The sequence below is a fragment of the Pinus tabuliformis genome, chromosome 6 (assembly GCF_031772625.1).
Source record: "Pinus tabuliformis cultivar Carrire ecotype Pingquan chromosome 6, CPIR1, whole genome shotgun sequence".
In the NCBI taxonomy this organism is placed as follows: Eukaryota; Viridiplantae; Streptophyta; class Pinopsida; order Pinales; family Pinaceae; genus Pinus; species Pinus tabuliformis.
This window is the reverse complement of record NC_142292.1, coordinates 780,763,852-780,783,813: the sequence shown is the minus strand read 5'-3', so window position 1 is coordinate 780,783,813 and position 19,962 is coordinate 780,763,852. Positions and strand designations below refer to the sequence as shown.

At 39.7% G+C, this 19,962-nt stretch overlaps 1 protein-coding gene across 1 annotated transcript; it reads right to left on the bottom strand.

Annotated features, from left to right (window-relative positions):
* Positions 1-19,259: 19,259 nt before the first annotated feature.
* Positions 19,260-19,691, bottom strand: LOC149261054 (uncharacterized). The gene has a single exon (XM_089367481.1). The coding sequence runs from the start codon at positions 19,689-19,691 to the stop codon at positions 19,260-19,262; it is 432 nt and encodes a 143-aa protein (XP_089223607.1).
* Between the last annotated feature and the right edge of the window lie 271 nt (positions 19,692-19,962).

Below are 19,962 nucleotides of genomic sequence, written 5' to 3'. Positions count from 1 at the left end.
AAGAAAAGGCTTGAGGGTCAGTTGGAGATATACTGAGAGAGACCAGTCAGTTCAATTTCTGGAGGGGGCTTGCTAAGAAATTTGAACTAGAAGATTGGACTGCAACAAGAGGTAGCGAGTACGTAACAGAAAGGCAGGGACAGTGCCGGAGGATCAGTGCTGAGGTCAGAGAGATAGACACAGAGCCACTACGAAGCAGAGGCAACTAGACTGCGCAGTGACTGGAGGGCCTGCCTAGGTGACGGAGAGAGGCCAAGTGCTGACGTGGTGAGGCATAGTGCTGACGCAGAGGGTCTGGGAGTTGCGCAGAGGCTGGATGGACTGATGCTGATGGGAGGTGCCAGAAGATTTATCTCTATTGAGTGAGCCAGTTTGGCACCCTAGTTGTATTCAAGAAAAGTTGATGAATAAAATCCTTCTTTGCTGCACCGATTTTCCCGCATTGGGATTTTCTGGGGACAATTGTCCAAAAATAAATGTGTTGATGTGTTTGATTCTTATGCATGTATTTCGTTTTTGTATAATGGTGTAATATCTGCAGTAGGATTTATTTTAATATTTACTTGAGGGATTTCGTAAATAACTTATTGGAAAATAAGTAGGTAAAATAAATGAGTTGCTGCAGTAATAGAATTTTCACATGGTATCAGAGCAAAGAATCAGAGACAGGAAGGGAAAATCAATTATGGGTCGAGATCATGATGCAGAGGCATCTACATTAGGAGACTCGTGCAGATTTTCAGAAAATTGCACAAGAGATAGTAATTTCGATTTCTCTATGTTGGCTTCCAGATTGGAAGAAGAAGTTGCTTGTGTAACAAGCTCTGCATCATCAGAGGTATGGTATATAATATTATAAATAGTGGAGCTTCCTGGCATATGACAGGAATCTGGAAATGTTTCTCAGATTATCAGGAGTAAAGGATAAATTTTCAGGTCACCAATGGGAATAAGGCAAAGTGTACTCTAGTAGGGAAGGGTACCATAGTTTTTCAAACAGAAACAGGAGAGCGGTTCCAAGCTACCAATGTGTTGCATGTGCCAAGACTGGGGATGAACTTACTTTCTATATCACAACCTCAAAGAAAGGGCTATGGCATTTTCTTCATTAAGGAGAAATTATATGTCAAACACCCAAGTTGCAAAAAGAAAGTGCAGATCATAATCAGAAGTAACAAGTTGTACAAGTTACAGCTAGAATCACCAATGACACTGATAGGCAGTAATGGAGACAATGACTTGAATGAACTATGGCACAGAAGAATGGGACATTTGCATCATGGGGCTCTAAGAATTCTCAGAAAAACTGTAACAGGAGTTCCAGATCTTAGTACAGAACAAGATGATGTCTGCAGAGGATGTGCTCTAGGCAAGTATGCAAAAGCAGCATTTCCTAAAAGTAAAAATAGGGCCAAGAGTGTACTAGGATTGATACACTCAGATATCTGCGGACCAATGTCCACTAAAGCTCTTATTGGTGCCGAATACTTCGTCACCTTCATTGATGACCACTCCAGGAAAACTTGGATTTATTTTCTGAAAACCAAGGACGAGGTGTTCTATCGATTCAAAGAGTTCAAGGCTCTGGTGGAGAATCTGATAGGGAAGAAAATAAAAGTTATGCGCTCAAATAATGGTGGAGAATATGTCAATAAGGACTTCACCGATTTTTGCGCCAGGGAGGGCATCAGAAGAGAGTGGACAACTCCTTACAATCCGAAGCAAAATCAGAAAGAAAGAACATGACTATCGTGGAAGCAGCTAGAGCCATGATGTATGATCAGGATATGCCAAAATTCTTGTGGGTAGAAGCATGCAGCAGAACAGTCTATATCCAGAATAGAACTCCTCATAGGGCATTGGGCAAGATGACCCGAGAGAAAGTCTTCATCGGGAAGACACTTGAAGTCAAACATTTCAGGATATATGGGATTTTAACATATTGTTGTACACCCGAGGAGAAGAGGAAGAAGTTAAATCAAACTGCAGAGAAAGGATATCTAGTGGGATATAGCGAGAATGCTAAGGCATATAAAATCTATCTTCCAAGGAGCAAGAAGGTAGTAGTTCGACGAGATGTGAAGTCCATGGAAGATAGGGCCTTCAGAAAATCTCAAGAAATGCCTTCTAAGCAGCAGTCAAAAGATGAGCCGTTGGTCAAACCACTTCAACCAGTGGAAGACAAGAATTCTCCTTCAAAACAAGAAGAGGAGGAGCTAACAGATGCACCTAATACCACAGGTAGAACAAGCGAGAACTTGGACAGATTCTGCAGGATGCAGAATATTTCATTGGAGCATTGAGGAACAATAAAAGGGAGCGAAGACAGCCAGATAGATATCAGGGCTTAGTAGCTCAGGATGGGGGGCCTTCCAATTTTCAGGAAGCCGCTCAACATAAAGTTTGGATGGATGTGATGGTGGAGGAGTATAGCTTTGTAATGGTGAACGATGTCTGGGAAATAGTGCCTAGGCCTCAGGACAGATCAGTGGTAGGTTCAAGATGGATCTACAAGATTAAATACGCTGCAGACAGCAATGTGGAAAAATACAAAGCCAGGTTTGTGGCTAAGGGGTATGCTCAGAAGGAAGGAATAGACTATGAAGAGACCTTCGCCCCAATAGCCAGGTATACATCTATTAGAACCATGATATCTCTTACAGCACAAATGGGATGGGAGATTCATCAGATGGGTATCAAAATGACATTCTTGAACGGGGTGATAGAAGAGGAAGTATACATTGTGATTGAACAACCAAAAGGCTTTGAGACACATTAGAAGAAGTCTCATGTATGTAGATTGAAGAAAGCCTTATATGGGCTCAAACAGGCACCTAGAGCATGGTATGGTCAAATTGATGGCTACTTGCAGAAGATGGGGTTCGTCAAGAGTGATGCAGATCCCAATCTCTACTATCTGGTTGTAGAGAATGAGCCTCTAGTACTAGTATTATATGTGGATGATCTCTTTCTGACAGGATCATCTAGGCTCATTGAGGACTGCAAGAAGAATCTAGCCACAAAGTTTGACATGAAGGATTTGGGACAGATGCATTATTTCCTAGGGTTGGAAGTTTGGCAGCAGAAGGGTAAAATCTTCCTTGGACAAGGGAGATATGCTACAGAGATCCTGAAGAGATTCAGGATGCAGGACTGTAGGCCAATGGCTACTCCAATGATCACCAACTGGAAGAAAATTGATGCATCAGAAGACAAAGATGTTGATCCCAACTTATACAAGTAGTTCATAAGGTCCTTGATGTATCTGGTCAATACCAAGCCAGACATTTGTTATGCTGTCAACACCATTAGTCAGTTCATGGTGGAACCAAAGAGGGCTCATTGGGCAGCAACCAAACATGTTCTCAGATATATACAGGGAATAATCGATTATGGACTCTTGTAAACCAGAAGTAAGGATATCAGATTGAGTGGATTTACTAATGCAGATTGCGCTGGAAGTTCAGTTGATCGGAAAAGTACCTCTGGGTACTGTTTCAACATTGGATCAGGGATGACCTCCTGGTGCAGTATGAAATAGAAATCCGTAGCTCTAAGCTCAGCTAAAGCAGAATATATGGCCGCTAGCACCGCTTCGTGCGAAGCCATATGGCTTAGAAAATTTCTTATGAACCTATTCGGAAGAAGGATGGAAGCGGCCAAGATCATGTGTGATAATCAGAGTTGCATCAAGCTCTCTGAGACTCTAGTATTTCATGATCGATCAAAGCACATTGATATTTGGTGTCACTTTGTCAGGGACTGTTTCCAACGAGGAGTTGTACAGTTGAGCTACACTCCTATAGGAGAACAGGTGGCAGACATCCTTACCAAGGCCCTTGGAAGAACAAAGTTTGCTTATTTCAGGGAGATGACGGGGATGATAAAGAATCCATTTCAGAAGCAGAAATGGGTATGGTGTTGCAATGCAGATGCAGTGTTGAAAGGATGCACCAGCAGCAGCACGGATGAGGGAGTTGCAGTACAGATGTAGTGTTGGGAGCAAGGACCAACAACAACACATATGCAGAGGGAGTTGCAATACAAATGTAGCAATGGCAGTGATGGAAGCCATGGGCAGCAGTACAAGAGGCAGTAGTACAGAGGATGTTGGGCAGCAAGCCAAGCATCAGCACAGGTACTGGTGCCGGATGATCAGAGTAATGTTTAGTTGTGGAGCATCACTAGAGCACATTTCTCGCTAAGAAGAAGTGTTGATTTGGGGTAGCATCGAATGTGCTCTAGCCATGAAAATTGGTGGAGAGGCTACAGCACATGAGATCTCCAAGACTCAGAAATCACTTTGGAAAATTCCATCCAGAAGAAGAGTTATTAAAATAATTAATATTTTTAATGAGTTCCTAAGTCTAAACTTACAAAAATAAAAAATATTAATGGGTATTAATAAAGATGAGGATGGGAAGCTTCTAAGAGATGAAGATCTAGTCTATTTTAATCTTAGCTGTTGATTAGGGATTTAATCTCGACCGTTGATTCATCAACAAGAAAAGTATAAGAGAAGGCTTGAGGGTCAGTTGGAAATATACTGAGAGAGACCAATCAGTTCGATTTCTGGTGCAGGGCTTGCCGAAAAATTCGAACGAGAAGATTGGACTGCAACAAGAGGTAGCGAGTACATAACAGAGAGGCAAGGACAGTGTTGGAGAACCAGTGCAGAGGTCAAAGAGGTAGAAGCAGAGCCAACTAGATGGCACAGTGACTGGAGGGCCCACGTGGGTGACGCAGAGAGGTCAAGTGCTGACGCAGTGAGGCAGAGTGCTGACGCAGCGAGGAAGAGTGTTGACGCAAAGGGTCTGGGAGCTGCGTAGAGGCTGGCTGGAATGACTTTGAGCCTAGGGGAGGTGCCAGAAGATTTATCTCTGTTGGGAGAGCCAATTTGGCACCCTAGTTGTATTCAAGAAAAGCTGATTAATAAAATCCTCCTCTGTTGCACTAGTTTTCCCACATTGGGTTTTTCTGGGGGCAATTATCCAAAAATAACTGTGTTGATGTGTTTGATTCTTGTGCATGTATTTTGTTTTTGTATAATGGTGTGATATCTACAGTAGAATTTATTTTAATGTTTACTGAATGGATTTCATAAATAACTTATTGGAAAATAAATAGGTAAAATAAATTAGTTGCTGCCGTAATAGAATTTTCACAGACATCAAAAAAATCATGTACATTGAACCTTTATATTAAAATAACTTTTAAAAAATAATAAAGTAAATACAAAACCGTATCAAATTTTATTACAAAATAATGATCCAAGACATGACAACGAAAAACTCAGTGACGCTGGAAAGTAAGAGTATGACATAGACTTGACTAGAAGTCAGCAAAAACATGGTCAGTCTCATTAGTCAGCTTGCAGAATTCCTCACACTGCACAGGGAATTTGATTTCAGCGGTGAGCAAACTCGACTTCAGTGGCAAACAATGACCAAAATAAACCAAAATAAACCATGTCATGGTTTTAAATGTCACTTTTCATGGGACACATGCCCTAAGGTCCAAAAACATTATGGCAGGTTTTTTCCACTTCCAAAACACATGTCTCAATCAGAGGACACAAAAAAAAATGTTTTTGACACATTTTAGGGCACATTTCATGTCTGACACATGAAATACAGGGCACGAGACCCTGAGGGACATGTCCTATGAATTAAGTAGTCAATTAGAAACCCAGTTCTGATTTTTACAACTATGGTTTGGACAAGTGAAAACAAGAGGTTTTCCCCCTTACTCCAACCATTTATCCGATTCACAGTTAGATAGGCAGCCTATTCAAAACCCAGTTCCGATTTTTACAACTATAGTTGTACAAGTGAAAACAAGAGGTTTTCCCCATTGCTCAAAGCATTTATCCACTATCTCTTGAATTAACCTAAATACTCCATCACCCAAGAAGGATTAGGCATTGGAAACCTTGGTGTTGATCAAAAACCTTAAAAACTTAAATATTCCTCTTTTCTATTTTTTTCCAAGACTTCAAAGGCAAGTTGCTAGGGAATATTATTAGGGCCAAATATAATTACGGATCTTGTGAGTGAATGTTGATGGTAATAAAACTTGAGTTTTAACTTTGGTGATCCTTTTAACTCAAAATATAACCTTTTACATGGTTAAACTTACCCTAAGAGGGTTGACATCATCCTTCTCCAAGTATTTTGTGCCTAGAAAACCCTAGTCGTAGCTAGGGCTTCAACTTAAGGCTTAATTTGGTTTGCTTTATCACTTTGTTGATCATATCTCCAATGAGTCTTTTCTTTCCTTCATGTATGCCTAAAAACCCATTGGTTGCAACACATCTAGCAGCCCTAGGTTATACATGCCTTATCTAAGCTTTTGGTGTATGATTCACTACTCCTTTACGAGAAGAGTTGTGCCTTTTTCCATTAAAGAATGTATTCAACTAGCCTATATCTACATTACATTTAACCATATAATTTAGAATAAACTTTAGGTGATTAATGCGAAGCCTCCCTTGTGGTGTAATTCCACTAAAGAGTGGAAGGAAGATTGCTAAGGTGGCAATGACAATCTCCTTCATTGTTGCATGTCGTAAAATCAGGGTTCTTGTATATTATGATTGACTTTCCTTACTTGATAATTACTTTTGATGTTAGTTAGCGTTCTATTACTTCCTTAGTTTTTGTTCATTAAGAAATTACCAAAACAATGAAGATCACAAAGAGACAAAGTACACAAGATGTACACAAGATATAGGCTCCAAGCCAGAGCAAAACCCCTCCAAGGGGAAAATTTAGAAATAATAATTTTCTTATAGAATCACTTCAAAATGAGACTTCCAAGACTAAACGACCAAAGCCAAAAATTCCTCTCAAGCACCAAGTCAACCCCTCAACAAGATCTCCTTCAAGCAAGATGAATTCTTCCAAGGTCAACAAAGAGTAAACCTTCTTCAAGTCTGCTCCCAATAGGTCTCGACCTTCACTTAGGATCTGCACCTTCGGCCTTCACTTAAGATCTGCACCTTCGGCCTACAATAAGCCCAAAAACCCTAGTTCTTGCACGTGTGGACAAAATTAGGTCTTCCTTCGTCCTTCCTTCCTTCACTAGGTGATTCTCCTTGCTTTCCTGCCCTTCACACTTCCTTTTCTTCTTCTTCAATTGAAGATCGAACTCGTTGTGAGTGAGTGCTTCAAATGAGTCAAAGTCCTTATTTATAGCCTTCTTGTGAGGTTGAATAGCCTTCCTTTGGGTTGACTTATCCTTGTTAGGGTTGACTTGGGAAAACCTAAAAAGAATAATTTTCTTATATAATCACTTCAAAATGAGACTTCCAAGACTAAAAGACCAAAACCAAAAATTCCTCTCAAGCACCAAGTCAACCCCTCAACAAGATCTCCTTCAAGCAAGATGAATTCTTCCAAGGTCAACAAAGATCAAACCTTCTTCAAGTCTGCTCCCAATAGGTCTTGACCTTCACTTAAGATTTTCACCTTCGGCCTACAATTTTTGGCCCTACAATAAGCCCAAAAACCCTAGTTTTTGCACGAGTGGACAAAATTAGGTCTTCCTTCGTCCTTCCTTCCTTCACTAGGTGTTTCTCCTTGCTTTCTTGCCCTTCACACTTCCTTTTCTTCTTCTTCAATTGAAGATCGAACTTGTTGTGAGTGAGTGCTTCAAATGAGTTGAAGTCCTTATTTATAGCCTTCTTGTGAGGTCGAATAGCCTTCCTTTGGGCTGACTTGTCCTTGTTAGGGCCGACTTGGTCTTGGAGGATAAATTAGCTTTCTTGACTCAAAAATAATTATTTTCTTTTGTTACAATGAGTCCAAATGGGACTATAATACATGACAAAAATCCTTCATTGACCTAGAAAACCCTAGAAGCATGAAGAACATGCTTTGACCTAGACTTGAGCATGAAACCCATGCTTTGATAAATTAAAAAAAAAAAAAAAAAAAAAAAAATAAAAATAAAAAATAAAAAAATTCTCTTTTTATATTCAAAAATATAGTGTCATGTTTACAAAGGTCATTATGAAGACTGAATCTAGTTACATTCTCCAACAGTGCAACCATAAGGGGAATTTTGAGGTCTAAAATGGGCCTACCAAGAAAAATAAAATAATAAAATATGAGATGAACTTTTAAAGGAAAAAAAAAAAAACACTTTTTATTGTATTTTTTACTTTGGGTTTAATCAAATGTCAAGTGTAGACAACGTTGGATGCTTAAAAACAAGTTCTTTTCATTTTTTCTTAATTTTTTCAATGTGGGTCTAGTCAAAACTATGCAGAGCGGGTTACTCGTTGAATGCTGAATTTAATTCTACATCTAACGAGTTTCTACACTTGACATTTGATTAAACCTAGAAGGAAATAAGCCGAAAATAGAATTAAAAAAATAGTTTTCTTCTTTTCCCTCCACTTGACATCTGATTAAACCTAGAACAAGATAAAGCCAAAAATACAATTAAAAAAATAGTTTTATTTTCCTTCCAAATTACTCTCCCCCGGGGACGACATCATCATCTTGAATTTTATTGGTTCTCCCCTAGGGATGACATCGTCATCTTGAATCCTCTTGGTTCTTTTAAACTTAATTTTGTTAGTACATTTTTTGTTTTAAAGCCCATTTTTTACCTCAAAATTCACCAAATGAATGTCTAGATTTGCCTTGTAAGGCCTCACACAAGGCCTACTAGTACATTTTTTGTTTTAAAGCCCATTTTTACCTCAAAATTCACCAAATGAATGTCTAGATTTGCCTTGTAAGGCCTCTCACAAGGCCTACTAGATTTTGGAAACATTTATGGCATTGTTGTGTGGGAGGAGTTTAGTCAACCTCCTAGGAATCCAAAGTCTAAGCTTCAATTTTTTTATTGAGCTTATCCCATAAACAAAGATAAATCTACTCATCTCACAACTTCATTGTAAGAACAAAGGCCTAGTTCTTCATTGGGCTTTAAATGTTTCCATGCTTGTAGGGTAAAGCAAACATCTTCCTAGGCATTTTGAGTTCACCCTAGCAAATCCATAATTTTTCATGGAAGCTTCAAGGCAATGGCTCTTTGAGATTTGCATGAAATGTACCCTACTCGGATGTTAAGGATATTCCTAGGTATCCTAATTGTTATGATACAAATTGTATGAAAATGTTCCAAATTTTGATGGTGATCCTTTTCATTTGTGGATCATGTTGTAAAATTCACAAATTATGCTTCAAAGATCAATATGGTTCATGCGGATGCTCTCATGAGGTTATTCATTAAGGATTTGCATGAAATGTACCCTACTCTGGATGTTAAAGATATTCCTAGGTATCCTAATCATTATGGTACAAATTGTATGAAAAGTGTTCCAAATTTTGATGGTGATCCTTCTTCATTTGTGGATCATGTTGTAAAATTCAGCAAGTATGCTTCAAAGATCAATATGGTTCATGAGGATGCTCTCAGGAGGTTATTCATTAATTTTCTTGGGACTACTCAAAGAAAGTGGGTTGAATATTCTTTGTGAACCTAAAAGCATCCTTCCATTAATATATTCACTGAAAATTTTCTTTAGTACTGGGGCTAATGTTTCAAACTTGTGAGGAAACACTTCAAGATTTAGCCATGGCCCTCTGAAAGGGATACCTCCTTGATTCTTCTAAAGGTATTTAGGAAGAAGTTGAAGAAGAATATCATTATCTAGGTAGATATTCTACTGGTTATGAAGAGGATCACCTTAACAATGAGCCTTGAGATGCTCAAGAGGATAAAATTTCCTATTTATTTGAGCCACTTCCATTTCCTATTTCATTCTTGACCCCTTTTATGGTTGCTTCATTTTCCCATCACCCACCCATGTTGCTCTAACCCAGTAGCTGAGTATTATGAGATAGTTGTTACTGATTGCAATATGCTTTGTTCTATCTCTTAATTAAGCATAGGGGTAAAGGGTGTGATATTAACTTAATAATATGTTGGCTTTATCATATGTAGTACATGTTAGTTTAAGATGCATTGCATTTATTTTTGTGTGCACATCTTGCTTCATTCATTATTCATGCCGATTAGTTTGCATTTTTTATTAGATTTCATTTAGCTAACATTTTCTCTTTAGTATGGTTTTTTATATAATATAAATGGCAAGGGTGATGATCCACACCTCGTACACAAGCTACCAAACAAGTTGATTTGAGTTGCGCATAACAAGTCTACAAGCCCAGAAATTGTTACAATTCTCATGAACTCCCCGTTTGAGTGTATGAATCATGTGCTATACAATGAGCATATCCGCAAGTTGGAGCCACATGTTACCCACCAACCCTGAAGAAACTTTTTCTCCTACTTTGGGGAACCAACCAACGAGTCACCCTATATTTTCTCAGTATATGATGATATGCCACATTCCACTGCCATTTGCACTAGTCTAACACCTCTCACCATTAGGCATTCCTCTTCCTCTTGAAGGAAAGTGTGTTACCACTTGGTAGGTACTTTAACCATTTTACAATCATGTGTTTTTACATAATGTTTTGGATATTCTAACATGGATAAAGGGGTGATTCAAATGATTGACCAATATTGAGTGTAAACTTGTTCTCTCACCTTACCAGGTGGCTTAATTTTTTACCCTAGTCAAACGGGACCTCATTGGAGGCCGTAGGGTTTTAGGAGGGGCATTACTTGGAAAATTGGATTGAAGTAGCGTGTCCATAACATTTCCATACTTGCCATTTTTCACCATTCCCCTGATTTCATGTCCATCCTTTAGGTTTGTTGTCATTGGTTCATTGGGATTGGAAACCTCATATCCTCATCCTTGGGTCTAGGTTGAAAATTTTACCTCAAAGGTTGATTCAAATGAAATAAAGGTAACGTCATAAAATGGTCACAATAAAGAAAAAATAGAAGTTAAAAGGTAAAAGATGGTCGAAACATTAATTAGCACATGGAAAAAAGATAGCATGAGCTGTAACACCCCATCATTAGCCATCACACAATTCTTAGCACATGGAAAAAAGCTAGCATGAGCTCTAACAACCCATCATTAGCCATCACATAATTCTTAATTACTTGTTGCTCCATCAAATCATAAGGAACTCTTACATGTCCCAACCCTAGTGAGCAAGAAGTTCTGTCATCATTATGGGGTAAATCAATGCTCATTAAAAGCAAACTTGGACACCTAAGCTATGTCCTCATCAAAGCATTATAAAAAAAAAGTAAAAAGCAGTGCCAAGGACGTGGAAAAAGCAAATCAAGGAAAGGGGTAACTCATGCCTCCACAATTGCTCCCTCCATGCATTTATACACTCAGAATGATGGACCTCTATCAGTTGGTCCCATGACCATGACACCTAGCCATGAAGCATCTCCCCCGTCAATTGCCACAATGTCATAAACACCTATGAATTCAAGGGTTGACCTTGGATATATCACCCCCCTTGGGAGTTGGAAGCACCTAATACAAATTGACCATCTAAACATTCCTAACAAGGTAGGGAACGGTTTTAGGGGACTTGGTCTAGTTAGATATTTGAAGGCAATCCCAATTTGAAGTCTTATTATTTCTTAACAATTAAGTATGGTACACTAAGACACATCTATGATCATTGTCTCTAATGCTTGGAAGCTTTCACTTGAGTTTGAGATAGTTTTCAAAGGTGGTATTCTACACAATAACAAAGGCCCTGGGGGCACACTCCATGCCTACACTAACATGATGAACAAGTCATACTACACTTCTAGAGAGCAATGATGACCTTATAGATGCATTGTTTCCCATCTATAAGAGAGCATTGGGCACTCCATGTTGATTTTTGTGTAATATTGGGAGGTACTCCAAGGCCTAGTGTTCGAGGGTTGGAGGTCAAAGCGCCACAAGTAGGCTTGTGGGCTTGGAACCCAAGTATGGGGTTTTGCACCCAATCGTGTTTGCGGAAATTCCATAGGCACATTTCCACATGTGATGGCATGAGATGATAAAGGGCAGAAAGGAGAATCCTACGCTTCAAGAATCGTCGAATTCCGAGTTGTAGAAGCGAAGAAATGAATTTTTGAAGTTGAAAATTAATTATTGGTTTGCAATTCATGTAGGCTTGATGTAAAAATTAACCAATAGATGTGTCTCTTCATCCATTCATTGGAGCCCCTCACCTGGCTATAAATAGAGCGTGAATTGGAGTTGTTTTATCATCCAATCTTGTGCAACGCAAAGGCAGAAAGGAGAGAATAAGAAAGTCAACTTAGGAAGATTGCACCTCTATTTGGGCTGCAGGAAAGAGGGCACTATTGAGAGATTTAATTTGGTGAATTAATCCTCTAATATTTATATGTCAATCCGAGCTTGTAAGCAAGATTTGTATTGTGCTTCCTATATTCAATTCCAGGTCAGAGTTTTATTGTTTCTTTTATGATGATTGGATGGGTAATAAAACACACCAATGCTTGGAAACTCAAAAGAAATCAAACCATCTAGCCAGCACAGGTAGAATCAATAATCAAATTTTAATTTAAAGACTTCAAAACTTCTTTAAACTTAACCTATTCGGAATTGGAACTGAAATCTGGACTTAAAAGGTGACTTGACTCTTTACCACAGATTCCAAGTTATGCGAATGAATGCCTAGTCACACAAAACTTAATCAATCAAAACACCCAAGTTCTAGTTCTAATTATTACAATTCTCACTCAAAGGGATGTAAACATTTACTGCTTGTAATGGTAATCCAACTCTAGCTAAGTAATCGAACTGTACTCAATGACTCATTAACCATACTAGCTTGACGACGAACCAAAGATCTGGACGCTGAGCACTAATTTAGATACTCTGTTTCACACTTAACCAAACAAACTTGACTTTGTACCCTCAACTAAGATGCATACCTATTCCTAATCGATCATGACCATAAGAACAATTTCAAGCACTAACTATATTCAAATATGGCAATCAAACGAAACAACTATAAGAAGTTGTACTTAAGAACTACCCTACAGTCACATCATTCTTCAAAATGTAAGTAAACCTATTCGAAACCTTAACAAACCAACACTCTACTTTTGAAATCCAATCAGGCATGCATTTGATGGGAATTAATTCGAGCTACGTTTTGACTCACAGTACCAGATTCTAAGCTATGGAGATATAATCAAGCAGTCCAAACAAAACAAGAGAAATCAAGCATTTTAAATGAAACGAAGGGAATCACTTTGAAAACTAAAACCGAATCACTCTTTGCAGTCTATAATCAATCCACACATTCTATTTAACAAACTAAAAATCCATTTGACAAATGAAACTAACCCAAACTATGATAAGCCATTTGAGTCAATCACTCTAGAAAGAAAGGCTTCTCTGATATACACACTTATGCAAATAACTTAGCAGAAACCCAATCGATTTAACTAAATCAAGATCATAGCAAATTGCACTGTTCTAAATAACCAATCCAGAGTAAATGCTTCCTCTGGCACATGCAACAGTTCAGAAGGAAATCAATCAATTCGTTTACTGAAAAATACAAGAGAAAGCGATTTCGAAATTGACCGAACACAATCCACTGTATAATCAAACTCAGACCCTATCAACTCTGATTACTCATTATAATATACGACTTCAACATTAGAAGGTAGCTCTGCATTCTTAACGAATAGACTAGCTCGTCATAAGCATTTAACAGAGAATGTGATTCAAACTAGTTTTATATGCATCTATGACAACGTAGTCAAGGTAATACGATTTATAGTTTCAGAGAACAGAGTATGTTCTTGCCTTGGGGTTAAGAGCGTTAATCACACGAGAGTTGTGTTTAGATTGTTGAAGCAAAGAAATCTGAAACACATATATCATCAGCACAATAAAATCTTTTGAAATCAAATGAAATCTCCACACAGTATGTAAAGAAGTTATGAATCAAAAATCAACAAGAAGCGATTGTGTATATCACACAGTTAGGTTCCTACGCGATAGTACAAAGCTGATCCCAGATGGTTGGGCCCGGCCACACCTGGGGAGCTTATTAACTTACAGAGATTAAGAAACTTCAATCGCATCTAACTCATTAATCCACAATGAACCATCAAACAAATTAATTTTAACTTAGTGCATAGCCATTGCAAAAGTCTTCGATTAGAAATAATAAGTATGAAAGATACAAAACAACAATCTATCTTATGTTCCCTAACTCCTAATCATTACAGAGCAACCTTTTTTAGTTGAAACAAACTGAACCATAGATACCAAATTCTAACAGCCTAGCTAATTCAATGTTCTAGATTGGTTGGCTCGAACAACCTGTTCGATTTAGCCAAACATCCCTCAACCAATCCCAACCTTGGTGTCTGCTGCATTCAGAAAGGATAACGAAGATTCTTGTCATGGCTGAAGTTGAACACTTTCAAACATAGCTGGAGGTGGATTGCCCATCTAAAAGTATGTGGCCTCTCATCCTTTGCATTGTTAGGTATTGAATCCAAAATGGCTGTTGAGTACAAAAGTAGAGGAATCATGGTTCATGGCCAGCGTTCTCTTATTGGCACCTTGCTTAGCTGCTGTAATGCCCACACTCAACCATACTAATTAGTTAGTTCATTGATAGCTACTCAAATTCACTTAAATTCAACTAATAAACAGCGAAATGTTACCATGAAAGGCTTTACCTCGTAGTAGGCTTTGGATAGTGTTTTGTTGAAGTTTCTAAGTTTACTTAGTTTACAAACCTTTCATGCACTTTTTCTTATTTATTCCTACCTACTTGTTATTTTTCTTTAACAATTTATTTCAAAGTAAACACTAGTGCATGCTCAACATATTACAGATCAGCAACTACAAGAAACAAGAACAAACACACCACATGACACCATTATTTTTGGACCAAAGTCCCCAGAAAAACCCAATGCAGGAAAACCAGTGCAACTATCTGAGGGTTTTCTTATTAAGCAATATCAAAGTACAATCTGGGTGTCGTAACTGGCCTACCCAACAGAGAATTTCCTTAGCAGCTATACCTCACAGTTTGAGAGAAATCTCCTGGCTGAAATCCTGGAAAGCCCTTCCAGCAGCTCCTCAGCACAAAACTACTCCTACAACCCCAAAGTCTACCCAATTTGGACTGTGTCAGCCCCTCTCTGTCTCACGCTGGCCCTGCGTCAGCCTTTCTTGGCCTGCGTCAGCCCCAGGAGGCCCTGCGTCAGCTCTAGGAGCCTCTGCGTCAGCTACGCTGGCCCCTCTGGTGCTCTGCGCAGCACTTGGCTGCCTCTACGTGGCCCTGCGTGAGCCCTTGCTAGCTCTGCATCACCCTCCTTCACTGCTGCACTGCTCTCTCAGCACAATCTATATCTTCTCTGTTCCACTGTACGCAATGCCCCTCAGCTGCTCTCCCGATCACAGATTCTATCTCTCTTAGCAAACCCCGCTCTAAAGAATAGAATGACTGATTATCTGGTGTACTCTCCAAGTGACCCTCAAGCCTTCTCTTATACTTTTCCCATTGACATCTCAACGGTTGAGATTAAGTCCTTAATCAATGAATAAGATTAGATCTGGCTTGATCCATGTCTTTTGGACCATTCTAACACAGATTCATATTAATACACATTAATATTTTATTTTCCCTAAGTTTAGACTTAGGGACTCCATTAAAAATATTAATTATTTTAATATCTCCTTATCTGTTTAGAATCTTCCCAAACCCTTTCTGGGTATTGGAAATCTCATGTGCCCCAGTCTCGCCACCAAATTTCGTGGCTAGAGCACAACTGATGCTACCCCAAATCAACATGTTTATAGCAATAAAAATGGCAGGTGAGTAGGTTTAGAATTGCAAAAAGGTCAGAAATAGAGGTGGAAAACAGTGGTAGTGGGAACAAAATGGGGGACCAACATCCTCCCACGCTGATTCTGATGCATGTCCTCATGCATCCGCCAAAAAGCATCATTTTTATTAACCAAAAAGAGACTGTGGTAAAAGACCAACAGTCTTAATTAGTACCTCGATCCCCTACTTGATTGGCGGGGAACACTTCTGAAATTGGAGAGCTAACCCTTTTGCATTCAATCTTTTAACAAGTTTATTCCTTGCTGCTTTCGAACGCAACAATTACTTGTTATTTCTGGTCAAGGCATCATTATGAGCATATAACTTCATGTTGGAATCCTGCACCTGATGGTTTACATCTCTAACAAAATGGAATAAAACTTTATATTTGTTGGCCTATTCTCTGAGCCTAGCAATCGTTTTTTGTAACTTGATGAGTCAGATTTTTAAGTTCTCTTCCTCATCATACGTAGGAGCTCGGGTTGGTGACGTTCACTGTTGTGAGGTCTACCTTCGGGTGATTTTCCCTTGCGTCCTCTTGGGGAAGAATGGTGCTGACGGGTCTTGGTGACACTCCTGCTTGTTGAAGGTCAGGCAGGAGATAAGGTTTCCATATCTCGTGCAATATCCACAGGGATATTTACCTTGGTCGTGGAAATGGGCTCTCTTTGAAGGGATACTTCAAATTGTTGGGCATCAATATCATGGGAGGACGAAATATGGACGCGTACTGAGCCAATTCCCTCAGCGTTGGACTACAGGGCTTGAGGCATGCTTCCAGTCCATCGACGGCCTTGAGCAGAGGTCTTAGCCAAAGAAACCAGGGGTTTACTAAAGGGAAATATGGGTCGCCTACATTTGGACTTTGGTGTGGTGCTTTCGGGATTCTAGGAAGGCTCTGCCAAGGGTTCTAATGCGTCGCCCTTTGTAATGGGGCTCAACTTAGGTTGGTTTGACTCAGCCTTATCTCGTTTTCTTTTTCTTTTTGAGCCCACCGAGGCTTCCATAGGAACTGCTTTTTCACCCTCCTTCACACTGTTATCAGCTATCTGGGGAAGTTCAGGAACATGAGTGGGAGAGTGGGTAGGGAGGTAGGTGCAGATTCGAATTTCGACAAGGGAGTGGTGTCATCTAGTTTCAAGGAATGCCCTACTGCTCGTTGTCGACCCTTAGTTTGGGTTTCCTACCCAGGAAACTCCTCAATTAGGAAATCTTCCCACGAAATTTTCCTCCTCTTAAGCTCATCGACCAACAGGGTTTTGATTAGTCTATGGTGGTATAATGTGGTCTCGGGTTTCCTGCCCTACGACTGCATGCCTCTAGCCATCTTGTGCAAACTTAATTTCAAAAAGTGAGGAATGTTCAACTGTTTGTCCTCAGTAAAATGGGTCATCAACCTGATATGGTAAAGGAATATAACAGCATACCTCCCCTTGCAGGTCACAAAGCATTGCAGCATCGTAAGCAATGGGTGCCATCATTCCTCGATGCAATTGCGTAGCACTCCTTTTGCCCAACTGATAGACCTGTAGGCGGGTTTTAAAAACATGGTACAACTTGGAATGTCCAGCTGCCCACCTTTGAAGAATTGTTCACCCACGACTGGTAGCCCGATGGCCCTGCTCACAGACTCTTTTGTGACCCTAAAATTCAAGTTGCCCACTTGGACATGCTCGCCATCGAAACTCCACGCGAATGCCATAGCAACCTAGTCATTGTAACCTTGGAACCTTTGCAGGAAGGCCATCCAACCTTTTTCCTCCAAAATACCACTGCACTGCTGATACTCTGTGTTGCGCGTGAATTGGCCGAAGGTAGGTTCGTGGCGATCAGCCCCCATGGTGCTTGCGTTCACTGTAATTCTTCTTTTCCCAATTTTTCTGCACCTTTGGTCGCTGACTGATTCTATAGCCATGGCCGCAGACACCCCTTGTATTAGATCTGGATGAATGATCACCCAATCATGATGAATTGGTAGTGTGAGACCGATCACCATCATGATGATTGTCCTATCCACATCTGGTTCGGAGTGTGAACGTCTGATTGCAGTGTGCAAGCATCTGATGTGGTGTGCGAACATCATGGTGTAGAGTGTGAGTATCGTGGCCAAGAGGCGGCACATCCTCCTCATGATTACTAAGAGGTGTCATGAAGCGATGGCTAAGCACGGGTAGGGCGGACATCATCGCACAACAAGTAGGAATTATGAGCGGATGGCGGTTGTGGTTCGTGTCTCATCAACATGCTGGAGAGTAATCGTTGTGGGATTGGGAATAGACAGGTTAGGGAGTATGGCATAGGATTATGAGCGAACTTTAGGAGAGGTTCAGAGGTGCACTTCCACGATATACATTTTAACCACTTACTAATCAAATTCAAGCAAAATTAGAGCGCGTACCTGAACCACTTTAGTGTTTTCGTGTTGATTTCTTGATCTTGATGCAGCTTACCGGAACTTGAATACAAACGATGTTGGCTGCAACTGTGCGCTGTGATCCAGATTCTGAAAATGGAACTCAATTGACAGGATTTTTGACCTCTACAAGTTGAGTACAGATCCACCTCTGTACTTAAACAGATTGATTAGTAACAACGATCATCCTTGCTTGCTAGTGAAGATTAGTACTGACTCAGGAAATATTTTCACACACACACACACACACACATATATCTATATATATAATCTCTCCATGATCTAGAAGGGCTTCTTCACACACACTGTGATAACAAATGTGCAATTTGGCAAAGTATAGGACACAGATTTGGACATAATTTCAGGATCCTCATATGTAATAACAAATTGCAATTAGACAGAGTATAGGGCACAACCTGTTTGAACATAATTTCAGGACCCTCAGACTTGATGCCATATATCATGCTGCTCATTGTCTTCAGAAAAAGAAATTGCTTATCAATCCATGGATTTTGACCATGCCTGGAATGGTGACTGCCTAGGGCATTTCTTCTTTAGGGAGTTGGAAATGTCTAGAAAAAGAGCTCCAAGGGGGCTTCTTTTCCGTAATTATTCCCTAGGGCCCGTAAAATAATAATTCAATGCCCAAAGGATCCCTAAACTACCACTACTTTATTGTTAATGAGCCTAAAGTAGTTGGTGCTCGAGGCATTGATGTTTAGAGAGTCTAAGCTGCCCATAGTAGACTCTAGGGGATTTTCTTTCCGTAAGCATTTCCTTGAGCCCGAAAAGAACAATTCTATACTCAAGGAATATCTAGACTAATAATTGTCCATTCATTTTGCGAGCCTGGATCAGTCAATGCTCGGGAGCTTCATGTTTAGAGAGTCTGAAGTCCTCCAAAGAAGACTCCACAGGTTCCTTTTCCATAAGTAATCCACCAAGCCTCGATAAAGGAATAAACTTGCTCCTGGTGAATTCCTCCTTTATTCTACATGGGTTGTGGGGAGAACCACCTATAGATATGAAAAAATGACAATCCACTGGTTTATATATGTATAAAGAAATTAATCCGCTGAACCAGTAAGGGGCTGGTCATTTGCATGAATCAGCTCCAAACCTGGATCCTTTCGTACTTCCTGCAAAAACTGATCACGTGAAAGTGGTTTATGATAAACTTTAAGCCGATGACCATTTACTACAAAAGAAGTCTTATCATCATCGATAGTACAAAAACGAACTGAACTGTTATCAAAAACTTCAATCACTTCATACGGTCCTAACCATCTAGTTGAGAATTTACCTTTAAAATGCTTAAACTTACTATCATATAACAAGGCCCAGTCACCTGGATGGAAGACTTTCTTCTTGATAAATTTGTCGTGCCATCGGGCTCTTTGGTTCTGCACCAATATAGTTCTATGGTAGGCATCTTGTCGGATTTTGTCAAGTTCATTCAATTGCATCAATCTCTGCTCTTGAGCCTCATTTAGATTCATGCCCAACTGAGTGGTAGTTCTAAATGTCTTTACTTGGAACTCGATGGGCAAGAGCACTTGTTTACCATAGACTAACTCATAAGGTGTGTGTCTAGTCACATTTCTCCAAGTGATCCGGTAAGCCCATAGTGCTTCTGGTAACTTATCCGCCCAATCCTTGTGATGCAGTTGAATGGTTTTTGTAAGGATGGATTCCAAAACTTTGTTCGTGGACTCCACTTTCCCATTAGCCTAGGGATGGTAAGGAGTCGATTTGCGGTGCTTAACTTGA

Bases quoted from the DNA above. Each gene is read 5' to 3' on its own strand.
- LOC149261054 (XM_089367481.1), bottom strand. From the start codon at position 19,691: ATGAATCTAAATGAGGCTCAAGAGCAGAGATTGATGCAATTGAATGAA.